This window comes from Lepidochelys kempii, chromosome 15 (genome assembly GCF_965140285.1).
Source record: "Lepidochelys kempii isolate rLepKem1 chromosome 15, rLepKem1.hap1, whole genome shotgun sequence".
In the NCBI taxonomy this organism is placed as follows: Eukaryota; Metazoa; Chordata; order Testudines; family Cheloniidae; genus Lepidochelys; species Lepidochelys kempii.
In genome coordinates this window covers 10,620,783-10,636,941 of record NC_136394.1, presented here as the reverse complement: position 1 = coordinate 10,636,941, position 16,159 = coordinate 10,620,783, and the positions used below count along the sequence as shown (strand labels likewise).

Below are 16,159 nucleotides of genomic sequence, written 5' to 3'. Positions count from 1 at the left end.
CTAGAAAAGTCCTTCGATGCACCCTATCCTAGATGTAATATTCATGAAAAACAACAAGTATTTATCTAGTGCTTTTCATCTAAAGGTCTTGAAGTATCATTACCTGCATTGAATATATAGGGAAACTGACACAGAGAGGTTACTTGGTTTGCCTAATGATACATGGTGAGTCAGCATAAGAGATTGAGACAAAACCCAGATTTCCTGACTTACAGCCCAGTGCCATGTCCACTGGATCACATTGTCTCCTTGAACAGCCAGGTTTTGTGCAGCCCTTGCTCTTTTCATCTGTGTGCATGCGCACATGGATTTTAAATGTACTTTACAATATGTGTTAATAGTGCTGCCCTTTCGCTCTCTCCTAACTGGTGTGGTTCTGTACCCCTAGGTAAGTTCACAGAAGCATATGCACGTGTATTAATGCACTGCTTTATCAGATGCAAAAAAAAGTGTTGGATGACTACAGTGTGGTTTGCAATAGGCTGTGACTGTGGGTTTCTTAACTGATATCAATAGCAGCTTTGCGGAATGTGGTGTGTGATTGCCGTTTGCACTAGTCTGCCATGCTTTCCAGCTACTAGCCGTGAACATGTTTACACGTGTGTTCATATGGGCACATTTACAAAGGTTCATATGCTTCCCCAGTGTGCAAGGATGATCATACCTGTTCTCTCTCTTGTTCCTGCTCTTCTGCCTCCATGCTCTGCTCAATCTCAGATAGCAGGGATGTGCTGGTTGTGTTGAAACTTTGGAGACTTCTCTCCTCGCTAAGCTCTTCTACCTTTCCCTGGAGCTGCCGACAGGACAGTCGCACCTCCTGGAGCTCCAGCTGACTTTGATGCAGCTTCCAAAGGAAATCAAAGGAAAAAACAAAACTAGTGAATATGACTGAGGACTAGATGAATCTCTCAGCTCATGAAGGACCTTGGTGGGAGCCCTGAAAAGACGGGCTTTTGTGGGAGGAAAAGACGCATATGGGAGGAACGGTCTTTGCTGGCTTGTCTAATTTCTAAAATTTAACAGTCTAAGACATTATTACCAAAACTTTACTCTCAGCTAGAACTAGACATGGGCTGGGAACTAAAATATGCTGAAGACTCAAAATCACCAGGTAAGTTAAGGCTAAGACGTATTATGAAGAATTCCAGAAGGAGTTAAGGAAAAACTAGGTAATTAGACAACATAGCAACAACTGAATTAAAAAAAAAATCACGCAACCATTTGTATTTCAAAAAGATATAGTTAAACCCTGGTCATTCAAACCCCAATTAACCAAGATTCACATATCCATCGCATCTAAAATTCACAGAGAAACATTTCACTAATTTGAAACTCCAGTTATCTGAATGTTTCAGTTATCCCTCAAGGCATTTAAATCAGGGCATATCTGTAGTGAGAGGGTACACAACTGAGTAAACAATTAGTTACCAATATATTGTCACATATATTTTTGTGAGTGATATAAACAGAAAGTAACACAAATATATTAGGTCTCTTGTTACACAGCTGATACAAAGTCAAAGCAGTAAACCCCAGTATTGGGTGTAATCACTTTCTACACAAATAACAGGCAGACAGAAATTCAATGGACACAAGTGCATGGGAGGTAATGTACATTAAAAGGAACAGTTTAATCCATCTGTTTACACTGACAGGTTCTGAATTAGTGATACCTAGATCTTTTTCCTTAGAGGCTATCATTATGGATGGCTTAGTGTACAGCGATGTTCAAAAAAGCAAAGATGCTATCCTGTACTAAGTAGGGGATAGAGCGAAGTATGAAAAAAATACTATGTTACAATGATGGTAAGTAGTCACCTTGCATACCTCATTCTGCAATGGTTCCCTCATCTTAAGAAAGACAGCAGAAAAGGTCCAGTGGAGGACAACAAAATTAGTTAGAGGCATAATGTGGTGGGGGCAGGGTCCAGATGTGGCAAGATGAAAAAACACTAGGAGTAGTAGTTTGGAAAGGAGAAGAGTTCTGATAGGGAATATTTTTATAAATACTGTATACTACAAAAAAGCAGTTGGGAGCTCCTATTTAATGCTCTCCCATCACATGAGAACTAGAGGGCACTTGCTGAAATTAAAAAGGGGAAAAATAAATGAATAAAGGAAATATTTTAATGCAATGTATAATTAGTCCATGAAACTTACTTGTGCAAATTGAGGCACATAGCTTAGTAAATTTCAAAATCTGATGAGACTTTTATCTATGAATAAATTATATTAATTCGAATAAAATTAAAGAGGCTGGTGAAATGGACAGCTCAGGGTGTTAGGAATGGCAGAAAGAGTCTTTCACCTCTAGGTCACCAGTTCAAATCCACACCAGGCTGGTAGCAGATTATTGAGCAGTGCTCAGATTGTAATGACTTTCATCTGCATAAAATGAATTGGTGGGTCTCAGTTCAGTTCCCAGTGGATGGGTGTCCAAATCACAAACCCACTATCACAGCTCAAATTAACTGGCCCCCAAAATGTCAGTCTCACATCAGAGAGGCCAGGGACCGAATGGGTCAGTGGAGACTGAACTCCCTGGATGGAGTTCCTCCAAGCCCAGACTGAAGAACAGTGGTAGGGCAGAGTGAGAAACTTTCAGTTTCCAGGACTGTTGACCCTGAGTTCAGGAAGAAATTATTTCCCTCATCTACTATGGTAGAACAGGATTCTAGTTAGGTGCATTATAGGGGATTTTGTACTTCCTGCTGAAGGAGCAGCCAAGGTCCAACAGAAAATACCAGGCTAGATGGACTATCAGTCTGTTTGTGTAGCAGTTCCTATATTCTTATATTCCACAGACTGGCAGAGAATACGGGGAGCTAATTGCCAAAGAATAAAAAAGCCAGTATAGCCTCAAACCTTCAGTGGGTAGGGTGAATTGAGAAAAGAAACCATAAAATATCACTCACCACCCAGAAACAGGGCCTATAACACTGACATAGCAACTTGTTCAACATCGTTCCACGAGTAATGTTTACTAAGAGATGCTGAGAACTCCATAGGCATGTTTTGCACACCTTTTGAATAGTGACAGATCTGAGGCTGGCTACCATCCTCTGGACCTCTGCCCAAAATAATCATAAGAGGATCTTACTGGAGTCAGTCCCAGTAAGAAATCAGCAGAAATGTAACCAGGTTCCTCAACCTCCATATCCTCCACTGAAGTACCTGTTTTCCTTGGTTAAATGTTCTCATTCCTTGTTCTAATAGTTCATTTTTTCTTCCTTTAGTCTCCTCTGTGAGAGTTCCCATTCTCTGCAGGTCATATCTAGGCGCTAGCCACTCTGTTGTTCCTCTGTGATCATAAGAGTCATTTTACTCTTCCCTTTGGTCTCTTATCTCCAAATTCCCATTCTCTTAACTGTAGGTCCTATCCCAGAACCCCTCCTTTATCCCTTCTTAGCTTTCAGAGTTTCATTTTCTCTTTCATTTGAGCATCTCTCTCCAGCTCCTGTTCTCCTCACCTGAAGATCCTTATCATGGCTTTGTCTTTCCAGGACCAGCACTCGCTCCTGCAGTTCCTCCACGGTTCCCTGAAGCAGATCGTTTTCCTCCATCATGGCACTAAGGCGACATTCCAGCTCCTGCTTCCTATCGGTAAGCATCTTAATCTGAAAGGGAAAGAGAGCTCGAGTTGTGCTCCAGGCTTTGGGATTTTTCTTTTTTCCACCATGTGGTAAGAGAAAAGCAGCAGGAACCAGAGTCTGTCTGTGTCTGCACCTGTATGAGAGAGATGGTGCCTCTTTATGCAACTCAGAGCTTAGGAAGAGGCTGAAAGAAAACACCTCCCACCAGAAAACTCTGTGGAGCAGAGTGGGAGTGCAGCTCCTGAGACGCTGGAATGTGCGTTGCCAGGCAAACATAGAGGGAGGGAAGGGGAGAAAAGAAACCACTGTGTACCTTGGAATTTCCTAAGAGCTACAGTAAAACATGACCCTGCCCTACCCACCCTCCTAAGGATTAACCCAGACTATAAAATTTGCAAGAATGTGAAAAGCTAGTTACTCAGCCCAGCTTTATTATGATTCTGTTCCTGGTGTGAGCAAATGTTGGAGTTCCCAGGAAGGGAACCCTCACCCTCCTGCATTTCTACATGGCCACTTACTGGAATCCCCAGGAGAGGTAGGGGTTTGCGTGTGTGTGTTTGTGTTTCTCGCTATGCCCTTTGTGGGTGGTAGGGATTGTGTACCTTGTTCTTTGCTGTATGTTTGGTTTGATGATTTCTCACCACAATATAATTTTATGCTTTAAAAAACAGACTGATGGTTTTGTGCAACAATTACTGATATCCCCCCAACAATTACTTGGTTTAAAACAGATTCATGCCTTTCAGTTGTCCAGTGTCCCTCATCACCTGTGCTTGCTGCAATGTGCCCAGTCCATTCCCTTAGCAAGAAGCTGCATATAGGATGAATCAGCACTAATAAAGGCCACTGTTTGTTTAACGAGGAAAGAGAATACTTTTCCCCATCAAGCTGTCTATCCAGGTTCTTCTGCAGTGCCCACCACCATGATACCTGAGTGCTGGGGATATGTTTTGTACGCTGTCCAATGCCATCAGCTGTTCTTTAGCTATGCTCACAGATCTTTGATGATCCCAGTACTTCCTGGTCAGTTCCTACACCATCTCAGATGGCTTGGTCCAGCAACTCATGTTCCCTAGGCCTATCTGATACCCACTCTGTTAGCTGCTCCCCAGTAGTATCCCAGGTCCTTTCAGACCTCTCCAATAGCTTGAGGAATATTCACAAAGGTCTCTTCAAATCGCCTTTGCAGCTCCTTGATTAACCTGTTGGTTCTCTCCAGGTTGCCCTCCCACCTATTCTGGATGCACTCCTAGCCCCCATTAGCACATACCCTAGATGCCTTAAACCGTCCTGGATATTCGTCTAGCCGTTCTATGGTTGCCTTCTAGACTCTCCTCTAATCCCCTCTGCCTTACTGTTCTCTAGGTCTTCTCCAATACACCCATGTTAGTTGCTAACTGTCCTCCAGGCTGGCTCTGATATTCTTCCATCTGGCTGCCTTCCAGGCCCTATGTTTATGGTTATGTACCTAGTGTACAGATGGTGCCTGGACACAGATTAAGTAGACAGTCAGCTGTCCTGGATAAATGAGGAATGCTGTATTCGTCCAGGGGAGTCAAGTGTTTGGAAAGATGAAGGAATGTTGTGTCAATTTTGTATATCTGCATTTCTCTATTTATAGAACACCTCCTGTACATATTAGGACATTATTCTTATATGAGTAATGATTGCTGAGAAGACTCTTCCCCTACAAGCTTGACTTCAATGTAATGGAAAGAAGGGATGCAACAGAGATAAACACAGAACAAACAGAAGGACTGCATTTTACATTAGTACTTGTTATAAAACTCAGTAATGAACACCCTGTGAATAACTGTAAAAAAACCCACAACTGTCCTGCAGGCCTTGGGCCAAGGTAAGGGTGGGGGGGGAAATGGGTTGAAAGCACAAGACAGGAAGGACCTTAACAGGTGGGGCATGCACAGTGATGGTAACAGACATGCATTCAAAACTCAATCAAAGCATCTGTACTTACTTCAAGGACCTGCTGCTCCATACCAAGGGGAAGAGGACAGGAAGGGAAAAGGAAAAGAGCGGGTAGGGAGGGGAAGAGAAGCAGAAATTTAGGAAAAACTCTTCTAATCAGTTAAAAAGTAGTAGGATTGTACAATAGGGTTTTCCCCCACTGCTCCAGGTTCTTCATATTCAAATCTCCCATCCTCCCCAAATCACAGAAGGAAAAGGAAACAAACAACATACTGGCCAAGATATCCAGAGCAAAAATAAGAATAAAAGATGGCCTCATGTTTCCACACACATCTCAAATGCAGGAGAGGATTTCTGCTTTCTTCTCAGCCATTCAGAACAGCACCCTCCTCAGAAGTGGAGTGTGTGTTTTGATGTGGCCTACTGGAACGTACCCACATTTTGTCTCTAAAAGATCCCTCTCATCGTCTCCCCTGCTTTACATCTTCCTGACAGGATTATCCTTTAGACAGGGGCTAAAACCAACTGAAACAGGATGGGGCGCTTTCTGTGCACCAGTCAGGAAGGAGGAGCTGTGCTTTCCAGCTGCCTGCATACACCCCTGCCTTTAGAACATTATCCATACTCGGAGTTGAATGCCAGGGAACATCTTCCATGGAGCTCTTAGAGAGCCATGCTTCTTCCAGAACATTCTTTCATGACAGTAGCTGTGCCTGTATGACAGTCACCACCTTAAAGAGAGTAAACTTAAGGGCCTTTATGTGACTAACACACTTTTGCACATGCAGTGTTGTTGTAGCTGTGTCAGTCCCAGGATATTAGAGAAACAAGGTGGGTGAGGTAATATCTTCTATTGGACCCACTTCTGTGGGTGAGCGAGACATGCCTTTGAGCTTACACAGAGCTCTTCCTCAGGTGACCTGAACATTTTGGCTCCTAAGAGACCCACCTCACTGTCTCCCCTGAAGTGGGTCCAATAAAAGGCATTACTTCACTCACCGTGTCACACTTGGGTACAGTAACTCAGGCTATTTTCAAAACAGGGGACAACTCTGCTACTTATATACAGGAGTCCTGTTGGTGTGAATGAGGAGCATCAGTTAAGAGGGAAACACAGGTGGCCAACTAAATTAATTATCTCCTTCTGCCCGTTAGCTAGCATCCCTTTTTCTTGCTGGCACAAACTATCACCATTAGGCATTTGGTTTTGTTTACCTAGTTCAGAGGGGTTCATTACATAAGATTAAAATACCACTGAGTACTTTGAGAGACAGATCAAACCTTAAACCACCCTGACCAGAAGGCCACTCACCTCAGCCTGGAGACTTTCGAGTCGTACTATATGTTGACTGGTTGATGAGTTCTTCTCCCGGAAGTCCTCTCGAAGGGCATGGACCTGCATTGAGAGTTGTCTCTCCACCTCTGATGCCTACAAATAGGAGGCCAAACACAATTACCCCGAAATGAGAAACATGGGCAGGAAAAAATCCGGAAAGTGGTTAGCTTCTCCCACCCAAGGTGGATTTTATAAATCTGAAGGGAAACCCCTAAATTAATGTTATTTCCCAACAAAGTCTGGAATCACCAAAAATTCTGAAAAGAGGAGAAACGCTATGAGCTGGCTAACCCCCCCATACAAAGCTACTGAAGACACTTGAGTTGCATAGAGTTATAAATCAGTGCAGAATTCATCCCACACAGCCTCCTAGAACCACTGCAATTTAGCAAGCATCTCAAGGATGGGGACAACCAAAGAACACAGCCCACAGCTTTCCTACATTTCACTTTGCACTACTCCTACGGCATCCAGGGGCTTATGCTGAGTCTCAGCATTAGTAGAACAAATTTACCTCTTTTGCATCTATTTATATATGACACGAGGAGAGGAATAGCCTGACAGTGAGGGTAGCCGGAAGTTGATCTCTCTGGGTCAATCTTGTCTTTTCATTAAAAGATTTAAAGTGATCTCTGGCACCCCGCTCTAAGCCCTGGGCCATCTCTCTGCTTGTATGGTTCTAATAATCCTTGCCTTAGATCTGTGGCCTGATAAAGGGGGAGATGCTCCAGGTGCATCTCTGAATGGGGTTTGTTATGTTCTTCCCTTTGATTTTGTCAGCAAAGATGGCTACCAGATTGGCATGATGAGACTTGAGAATAGTTCCAGAACATTTTACCAGCCATTCCTCAGAGACTACTGCAGACTTTCAGCTATAGTAATAGCCATAGAACAGCCCTATTGCCACTCAGAAGCTAAAAACGATCCCTGAACTTGCACAGCCTACTAAAATCATAAACAAGGAACTAGAGCAAAGCCACTTTTTCCAGGTTGGAAAAAAATGGTGGTAAATCAGAAAAAGATAGTTTAATTGGTTCTCTCAGGATTTCCTAATTCAAACCTAATTCAAAGAAGCCACTCCCTGGCCCCTATTAATAAGAACCATAGCACCCAAAGGTCATGCCTATATCTGTCAATAAAAAAGGCTCTGTGTGCTACTAATTGATTTTTAGCTTCCATCCTACCCTGTGCCAATATATTGTGTGTCTGGCTTCAATTGTCACTTCTGAAGGACACTACAAATCTCCCATTTTATTTGTCTTTTTTAACCATTGTTGTTACAGGTGCAGCATGTACCCACTACAACAAAAACATAGTGATATGAAAGATATCCTTTTTGAAGCAGATGCAATGTTCTCAGCATCTTGATCAGTTATCAGATTGACCCTAAACAGGGTCAATGAATTGCAGGTTTTGCATATGATTAATTAGCCTTGTAAAGATGCTTTGGAATACTTCAACATGAAACACCGTATACATATAAGACAACCATCCTCTTCAGATGAAGGATGCTATAAAGGTCTTTTTCTGTGAGTATGACGCACTCAACTTCCACTGATGTCAAAAGGAATTGAAGAGACTAATAAGCACATTTAGTGCTACCCAGCATGGGGCTTTAAAAGAGCAATATATTATGATGACATTATCTGAGGGTCCACAATAGTATTAAGCAAAGTAAACTCAAGTTGTGCATAGAGATAATTAATTCAACATTAACTGAGTCTGATTCTCCATGGATATCAGCTGACATGGTTTTGTGTCTGCGTATGCAGGTACCCACACCCAAGTTATGCAAGCACTCAGAACTCCAGGACCAACAGTGTCTCAGAAGATATGCTTAGGACTTGATGTTGCAGAGCCTAGTCTAGCTGTAGGATGGTGAAATATACAGACAAATAACCTGGTACTAATACAGAGAAGAAGAAATAATGCAGCAAAAACTAATTCAGCTAAGAGAGAAAGAGCTTGTTGCAATACACCCAGCTGGCTTGGGTAGACCCATTAGAGACCTCAGAAGTCCACACGTTTTAATTACCTTTACATCATGAACTTGTAAAAATTTGAAATGCAATCAAAAATGTTTTGGCATGTGTCCCTTCGCCATGTTGTTTCCTAGAAAATGATGTTTGATTTCCAGCAAGTGATTTTTGTTAGCAAGAAACAAATCTCTGTGCCATTCAGCTATGCAGATGTCATCACAACCAGGATCTTTTATAACTTATTATTATTTTTAAAAATTTAATATGGAATATTATTTGATGAGTGATGGTTTAGCCTGAAATCTACATGGAAAATGGCAAAGTTTTTTGTTTTTCTCAAAACAGAAGACTAGTTGTCTTGCTGGAAGACCTGATAGATGAAGTGTTCTGCTTTAGCAGATCATTATGATTGAAGTGGGGTTGTGGTGGACTCAATTTTACAGTTCAAGGAAGGAGGTGAGAAACATGATTCATGGGATTGTGTGATTTCAGTGGCTACAATTTAAAGGGGAGTTTGGTTTAGTTCTTGGCCCTAGTATTCATTCATATAGGTTTAAAAACAACAGATGCAACTACAATAAAATACAACACAGCAGTACTTGCTAGTGTGCTCTTGTGTATGCCCTTTTTAATAGTAATGATGGATTTTTTTTCTGTGCCACTAAACACTACAACACTGGAGAATGGATGGGTTAGGAAATCAGTAATAAGGGGGAGGCTAGGGGAATTTAAAAACAAAAAGTGTTTTGATTTTCCCAGGCCTTTCACCTTTCCTTTGGACACTACAAAGCATCCATAATTCTTTGTAAAGGTGACAGACATGCAAGGACCAGTTTGCAAGGCAAATCTCTGCATTTTTTAAACTGAACTTTAAGAAACCAGATGCAAAGCAACAGCCTTCATCTTGTCCACTGGGCATTGCTATTTGGATAATTTCCTGGGTAGGCCCAAATTTATTACCACAGGTTAATTAGTCTTCCAGGATTGCGAACTTTACAGCAGGCACACAAGTGGAGTATAAACTGACACAAGAAGATTTGAGAAAAACTACAGGTAATAACCAACTATTGTCTCCGTATGGAATGTTTTCTGATTAGTTAAATGAAAACAATGTCTTAACAAATGACTGTATGCACATCACAGGAGGTGTCTGAAGTAGGGTGACCAGGTATCCAGTTTTCGACCAGAACACCTGGTCGAAAAGGGACCCTGGCGGCTCCAGTCAGCACCGAAGTCCGGTTGGTGATGCTGCCCAGCAAAGGCAGGCTAGTCCCTACCTGTTCTGACACTGTGCTGCGCCCTGGAAGCAGCCAGCAGGTCCAGCTCCTAAGCAGAGGGTCCATGGGGCTCTGTGCGCTGCCCTCACCCTGAGCACAGGTTCCACACTGCTGGCCAAAGGGAGCTGGGGGGGGCAGTGCCTGTGGAGGAGATCAGCATGCAGAACTGCCTGTGTGCCTCTGCCTAGGAGCCGGACCTGCTGGCTGCTTCTGGGGCGCAGTGCGGTCCGTGGTGCCAAGAGAGGCAGGAAGCCTGCCTTAGCGCCCCTGCTGCGCCACTGACCAGGAGCCACTGCGTCCGCAGGTAAACCCGCGCTCCAACTCCCTGCCCCAGCCCAGTGAAAGTGAGTGAGGGTGGGGGAGAGTGAGCCACTGAAGGAGGGGGAATGTAGTGAGTGGGAGATTGGGCCTCGGGGAAGGGGGTGGGGCCTCGGGGAAGGGACTGGGCTAGAGTGTTCAGTTTTGTGCGATCAGAAAGTTGGCAACCCTAGTCTGAAGCCCAGCCTTCCTGTTGTACTTAGGTTTAAATGGAAAAGGAAATAAATCAAGCATTCAGCTTAGCTTAAGAGGAAAAAATTATGCATTAAAAAGGGCCCAAATCCTTCTATTGAAATCAATACCCCCATTTTGGACCTACAATAGGTTGACATTAAAAGTCCAGATAGAGGACAAAGATATGATAAGAAACAAAACATTATATGCTTGGAGGACATCCAAAACTAATTAGTGCACAGTGTTGCATGTTTGGCTTTTGTTCTGCATGCATATGTTCCACTCCTGAAAGAAATGCAGAAAATGGGATACAGTTCTGCAGTGTGAATCACGGAGTGGAATTTTGCTCTAAGACTCTAGTTGCTCCCAATCTATTAAAATGAAAATCAAACATAGGGCTCAATGGCAGCAAACTGATTCCTGGTTATTAGAAAGCACTAAGAGTCTACTACTGTTATACTTTAACTATATTAAAGATTATTTTAATTGTCTTTACAGCATTGTCAGTCTTCATATGTGACCTTGCGCAAGTCATTTAATTTCTCCACGCCTCAGTAACTCCATCTGTAAAATAGGAATGGGTACAACCAACCTCACAGGAGGGTTGAGAGGCTTAATTCATTAAAGGTCAGGTCTAGTTTCACTGAAGTCAATGGGAGCTGATTTCAATGGGACCAGAATTTGGCACCAATTGTTTGTAAAGAGCTTTGGGATCCTTAGATAGAAAGTTTATTATATCTCACTGCAAGGATGTCAAAGATATATCCCAAATTTCCTCAGTTTTATCATCTGGCCTTGACTTTAAATGAAATACCTGAATGATATACACCAAGTCAATAGAGGTCAAGATAATTGTTAAAGGTGCAGTGTTTTGTATTGTGGAAAAGTGAGCCTGTGTCTAACAAGGAAGGCAAATCTGTACCTTTCCAAGGAACGAGAAATCAGGGAAAGGAGACTATCATAAACCTAGTATTTCAAACTCCAGGATAAGTGGAATTTTAACATTAAAGCTTCTACAAATAACTACTGTTTCCCCAAACAGGGGTATGCTTTGAATTCTTAATATGGACTGTGGCAAAAATCAGCCTGTATGTGGCCTCTCTAGTGTAAAATCCAAAAGTCAAAGACATTCCTTATAGCAGAACCAAAAATAAATCATGAGCATAGACCAAAAGATACTCTAATGGAAATACACAACATTTGAACTCCTTTTTAGGGTATCTCTATAAATACCCTAAATTTAGATAAATAGATAGATATCTCTACTGCAATAAAAAAATCTCATGGCAGTGAGTCTCAGAGCCCAGGTCAAGCAACTCAGTCTAGCGGGGCTTAGGCTGTGGGGCTAAAAACAGCAGTGTAGATATTTGGGCTGGAGCCTGGGCTCTGAGACCCTCCTGCAAGGTTTCAGAGCCTGGGGCTCCAGCCCAAGCCTGAACATCTACACTGCTATTTTTAGCCCCAGAGCCTGAGTCCTGTGAGCCCAAAAGCTGTGCTGTGGGTCTTTTATTGCTGTGTTGATGTACCCTAGTGACTAGCTGAGGACACAGGAACTTCCAAATATCTTCAAAAGTATTTATTTTTAAATGAGGAATAGATATCAGTGTGGGCACAAACATGAAATACTTCTTCAGAAAGAGAGAGGTTCCAAGCTCCTAGCTGGCAATTGGAACCCAGGGGAATCCAGCCTCTATTCTCAAAGTCAGTTCTGAAGGAAGTATCTTAGGCTGAAGTCTATCTGAGAGACTGGCCATCCAGGTTCAAAAATATGACTTCTATCCTGTCTCTTAAAATGTGCCTATGCCTAAAAGTGGGTCACAATGAAAGGCCCAAAATGTGGGACTGCTGGAAGCTTAAAATGATTTGACATCCATTTCTTTAACATAAATAATAAAAGGGAGAACACACCAGAGTTATTTGGGGCACATTTAATGTGTGACAACCAAGGCAGAGTTGTGAAGGATGGGAAATGAATTCTAACATTTTCACCCTTAAAGTGCAGAGATGCAATTTCTACGTTTAAGGTAAACGCTATTCTAGATCTTAACATGCATTAATCAGAAAACAGAAGGAAAGCCATTAGATGGCCCAAGCTTTCAAAAGCATTTTTACACAATTTTTAAATTTGTGCCTGCAAACAGACTGTTGACCTCTATCTATCTGAACTGCAGGTGCTAATATGTCTGTGCTTGCAAACCGAATAGGTGGATGTCAAAAGTATATTATTTTCACCTGCGAATAGCTGTGTGCCAAGAAGTGCAAACACAAATTCAGAGGCTGTTTTAGATAACTTAGCCCATAACCTTTAAGAAACTGACTGGCAAGTAAAATCTGAAAAAGCTCCTCCTCACCCCACCCCCAACTGAAGAGAGAACAGTTTCTAAAACAGAAAAGGGAAGGAAGAAAATAACTTTTTCTTAGTTTGCAGAACAAATCAGTATATCTAAACAAAGGATCAGGAAGAAATTTTCCCCCAAGCCAAACTGTGGTATAACCTTGGTTTTATTTTCCCCTCTTCTGCAGTATGTGGTGCAGGTCACATACCAGGATTATCTGGGTATATCTCACTTAATCAATTCCCTGCCTTTGTAGAGGCCTCAGGCATTGGTGCATGTCGGTCCCTCCTGTTCTCTGCCTGTGGCACATAATAGTTTAGTCTCCTGTGGGCTGTAATACTTGGGTCTAATTTTGTTTGTTGGGTTTAGCGTGCAGGTACTGGCTGGTGCTGGTGGCTTGTGCTATACAGGAGGTCATACTTGATGATCTGATGGTCCCTTCCGGCTTTAAACTCTACATATGACTCTCTGAGACAAATTTAAATCGGATCTAAGGGTTACAAAGCCAACCATCCATTAGGCTCAATTTCTGTCCTGTCATTCACATCACAGTTTAGTTCTAGAATAAAATGTTCAGCTGTCACTCATGCTGATTTTGTTAGCTTCTCAAGTGTTTTTTCTCAAACCTTGCAGCCCCAGAGCTGATGAAATTTTCCTTGGACTTGAGCACAAACTGTTGGTGGACAGTGAACAAAGTCTCCACCCCAATCACTGCAAAAGTTCACTTTAGCAGCAGGAGTTTCATTTTAATTCACACAATAAAACAAATTTTTGGCTGCATACATAACAAGCTGTGGTCATAAGCTTAAAATTAACACTTGGGCACAGGGAATCCAGCTTGGGACTATGTACTCAATACATATACAATCTCCTTTTTGGGCTAACAGGGAATCTCTGCCCCCTGACAGTCACAGGAGGACAGACTGTTTTTGTAGGCCAGCCACTAAAAATCCTATAAACAGCTCTGATTCCATCACACGGAGAGTGCAGTAGCTCACACACCAGTACACTACAGTTATAGGTTCACATTAAAAAAAACCAACACCCCAAGCTGTCCCTCCTTTGAAGGAAAGCATCATCATGCTCTCTAACTGTGCCTGTGCTGGGGGACAAGCCTTTGCCTGCTAGCAATACTCCCTGCTCAGTCAGTGTCCTTTATTCTCCCAACAACCCAAAACATTGCTGACCTTAGAACTGGGCTGTTAGACATCCAGATGAAAAGCTTTTAGATGTCTGTTAGGTCTGTCTCCTCTATGCAGGTAACCTAGCTTCCAAATACTTTCCCTTCTATATTTTCATCAGCCTCCAGACACAATCCTAAATTGTTGTTCTCCTTCATGATAGCAAAAGAATGGTCTGTCTGTTTTAGATAGTAAGCTCCTTGGGGCAGGGACTATGATGTCTCTGGTTTTGGTTGGTTGGTTTGTTTTTTAAATGCTTAACTCTCAAAGTGAGTGCATTTTGGAGATCCTGGAGGCTACACCATCACGTCTTTTCCTTTATCCTCCCCACTCAGCCTCCTTTCTATGTCGTCTCCCGCTGTGCTTGACTTGACTTAGTGCTGAATACTGCAAACATTTTACACAGGTGCATAGTCCCACTGATGAACATGTTTACAGGATCAGGCTCTTGGACTGTAAGCTCTTCAGGGCAGGGACGTGGCCTTTGTTTTTTGAAGGGCCATGCATCTCTATAACGTCATTTAAGTCATAAACAAAACAATAATAGCAGCAATAAACTCTAATTGGGGCTAAAGCTGCTGCATTAGGTTACTCTATAATGAAGACTCTCTTAATAGCTACTTATACAACTTAGGGTACACCTACACAGCAAAAAAGACCTGCAGCATCAAGTCTCAGAGCCTGGGTGAACTGACTTGGGCTTGTGCACCAGAGCTAAAAATAGCAGTGTAGACATTTGGGTTTGGGCTGGAGACCTGGCTCTGAAACCCGGTGAAGAGGGAAGGGTCTCAGAGCCTGGGCTCCAGCCAAGCCTGAACATCTGCACTGATATTTTTAGCCCTGCAGCAAGAGCCCTGCAAGCCCAAGTCAGCTGACACGGGCTCTGAGATTCACTGCTGTGGATTTTTGTGTATGTGCTATGTAGACATAACCTTTGAGTCTAATGGGCCAGATTTTCAAAAGTGCTCAGCACCCAGGATTGGGGATGCTAAGTGCTGAGCACTTTTGAAAATCTGGTTGCTTATTTTGATGCCAATGTGAGAGGAGTTGGGTGAGGAACTGTTTTGAGAATCTGGCCTTAGTGTTGCTATGACTGGCTTGAGCTCATCAGGTTTTTAGTCAATTTTCTTGAGAAGCAATTGCATAAATTCTTCAAAAGATGTGGGAGGCTGGAGGCAAGAGCATGGAACCTTTTTTTGGAAGCTTGTCCTCCCTCAGTGGGATTTTAAACAGAGTTTCTTAGAGCAATTATTTTTAAAGATCAGCTTTCAGCATATTTTCCTATGCTCCTGCTCTCAAGCTATGTCCTACAAAAATATGTGCTTGGAAAAAACAAAAATAAAAGAAGTAAATTAACAGAAAGGACAATTTGTATGAAAAATAAAAGAACAAAGCTTATTTTAAAGGCTCACCATCCCACAGTGTTTTTACTCACAGTCTGAAATCATACACACGTTTCAGCATATGTGATCACGGCTTGAAAAGAGGTTTTTACTCATTTTTTCGATATAGGTTAGAGGTTGTTGGGCACCAAATTCAGGACATCCCTTCATATGCTGCATGGGTGGTCACCTGTGCTGGAACAAGCCACTTTCGGGTCACATAAAAATAATTTAATAGATGAAGTTTTTGTTGGAGGGGTGGGGAGGGAAATAAAATTCCGGCAGGAGAAAAGAAAGAGCTACTAAGGCGGTGTCACTACCAAAGGTTGTGGAGAGCGTAACTACATGTGTAAATCAGAATGCACTGAAAGTATATTGTAGGCACAGACACTTTTGTGCCTAGCTTTGTACTCTGAGTTTGGGGCACCAATGTCCTAATTAGATTTATGACTGCAGCCACAGTTTTGAAAATGTAGGTCAGGCTCTGTTATTGTTTAATGTAAAAACCTCCCCCGAATGGTTCAGTAGGAGCAGAGATCTGCTCTAGAAGGATAAATGTACTTGTTTTTGAACTGTTTTAGAAGCACTGAATTTGCTGCTTCTTGACAACACTGAGCTCGGACATATTGAGTGTTTTCAGTAGTCATAGACCAAACA

At 42.4% G+C, this 16,159-nt stretch overlaps 1 protein-coding gene across 4 annotated transcripts in view; it reads right to left on the bottom strand.

Moving 5' to 3' along the window:
• Window positions 1-16,159, bottom strand: part of BICDL1 (BICD family like cargo adaptor 1) — a 67,501-nt gene that overhangs the window by 21,242 nt on the left and 30,100 nt on the right. For all 4 annotated transcript variants that reach the window (XR_012155034.1, XM_073312586.2, XM_073312587.2 and 1 more), the window contains exons 3-5: window positions 6,832-6,948; window positions 3,471-3,617; window positions 665-844 (exon numbers count right to left, since the gene is read on the bottom strand). Coding sequence is in view for 3 of the 4 variants with exons in the window: in XM_073312586.2 (XP_073168687.1) it covers window positions 665-844; window positions 3,471-3,617; window positions 6,832-6,948 (444 nt within the window). In the remaining variant the exon portion in view is untranslated. The remainder of the gene's footprint in view (window positions 1-664; window positions 845-3,470; window positions 3,618-6,831; window positions 6,949-16,159) is intronic.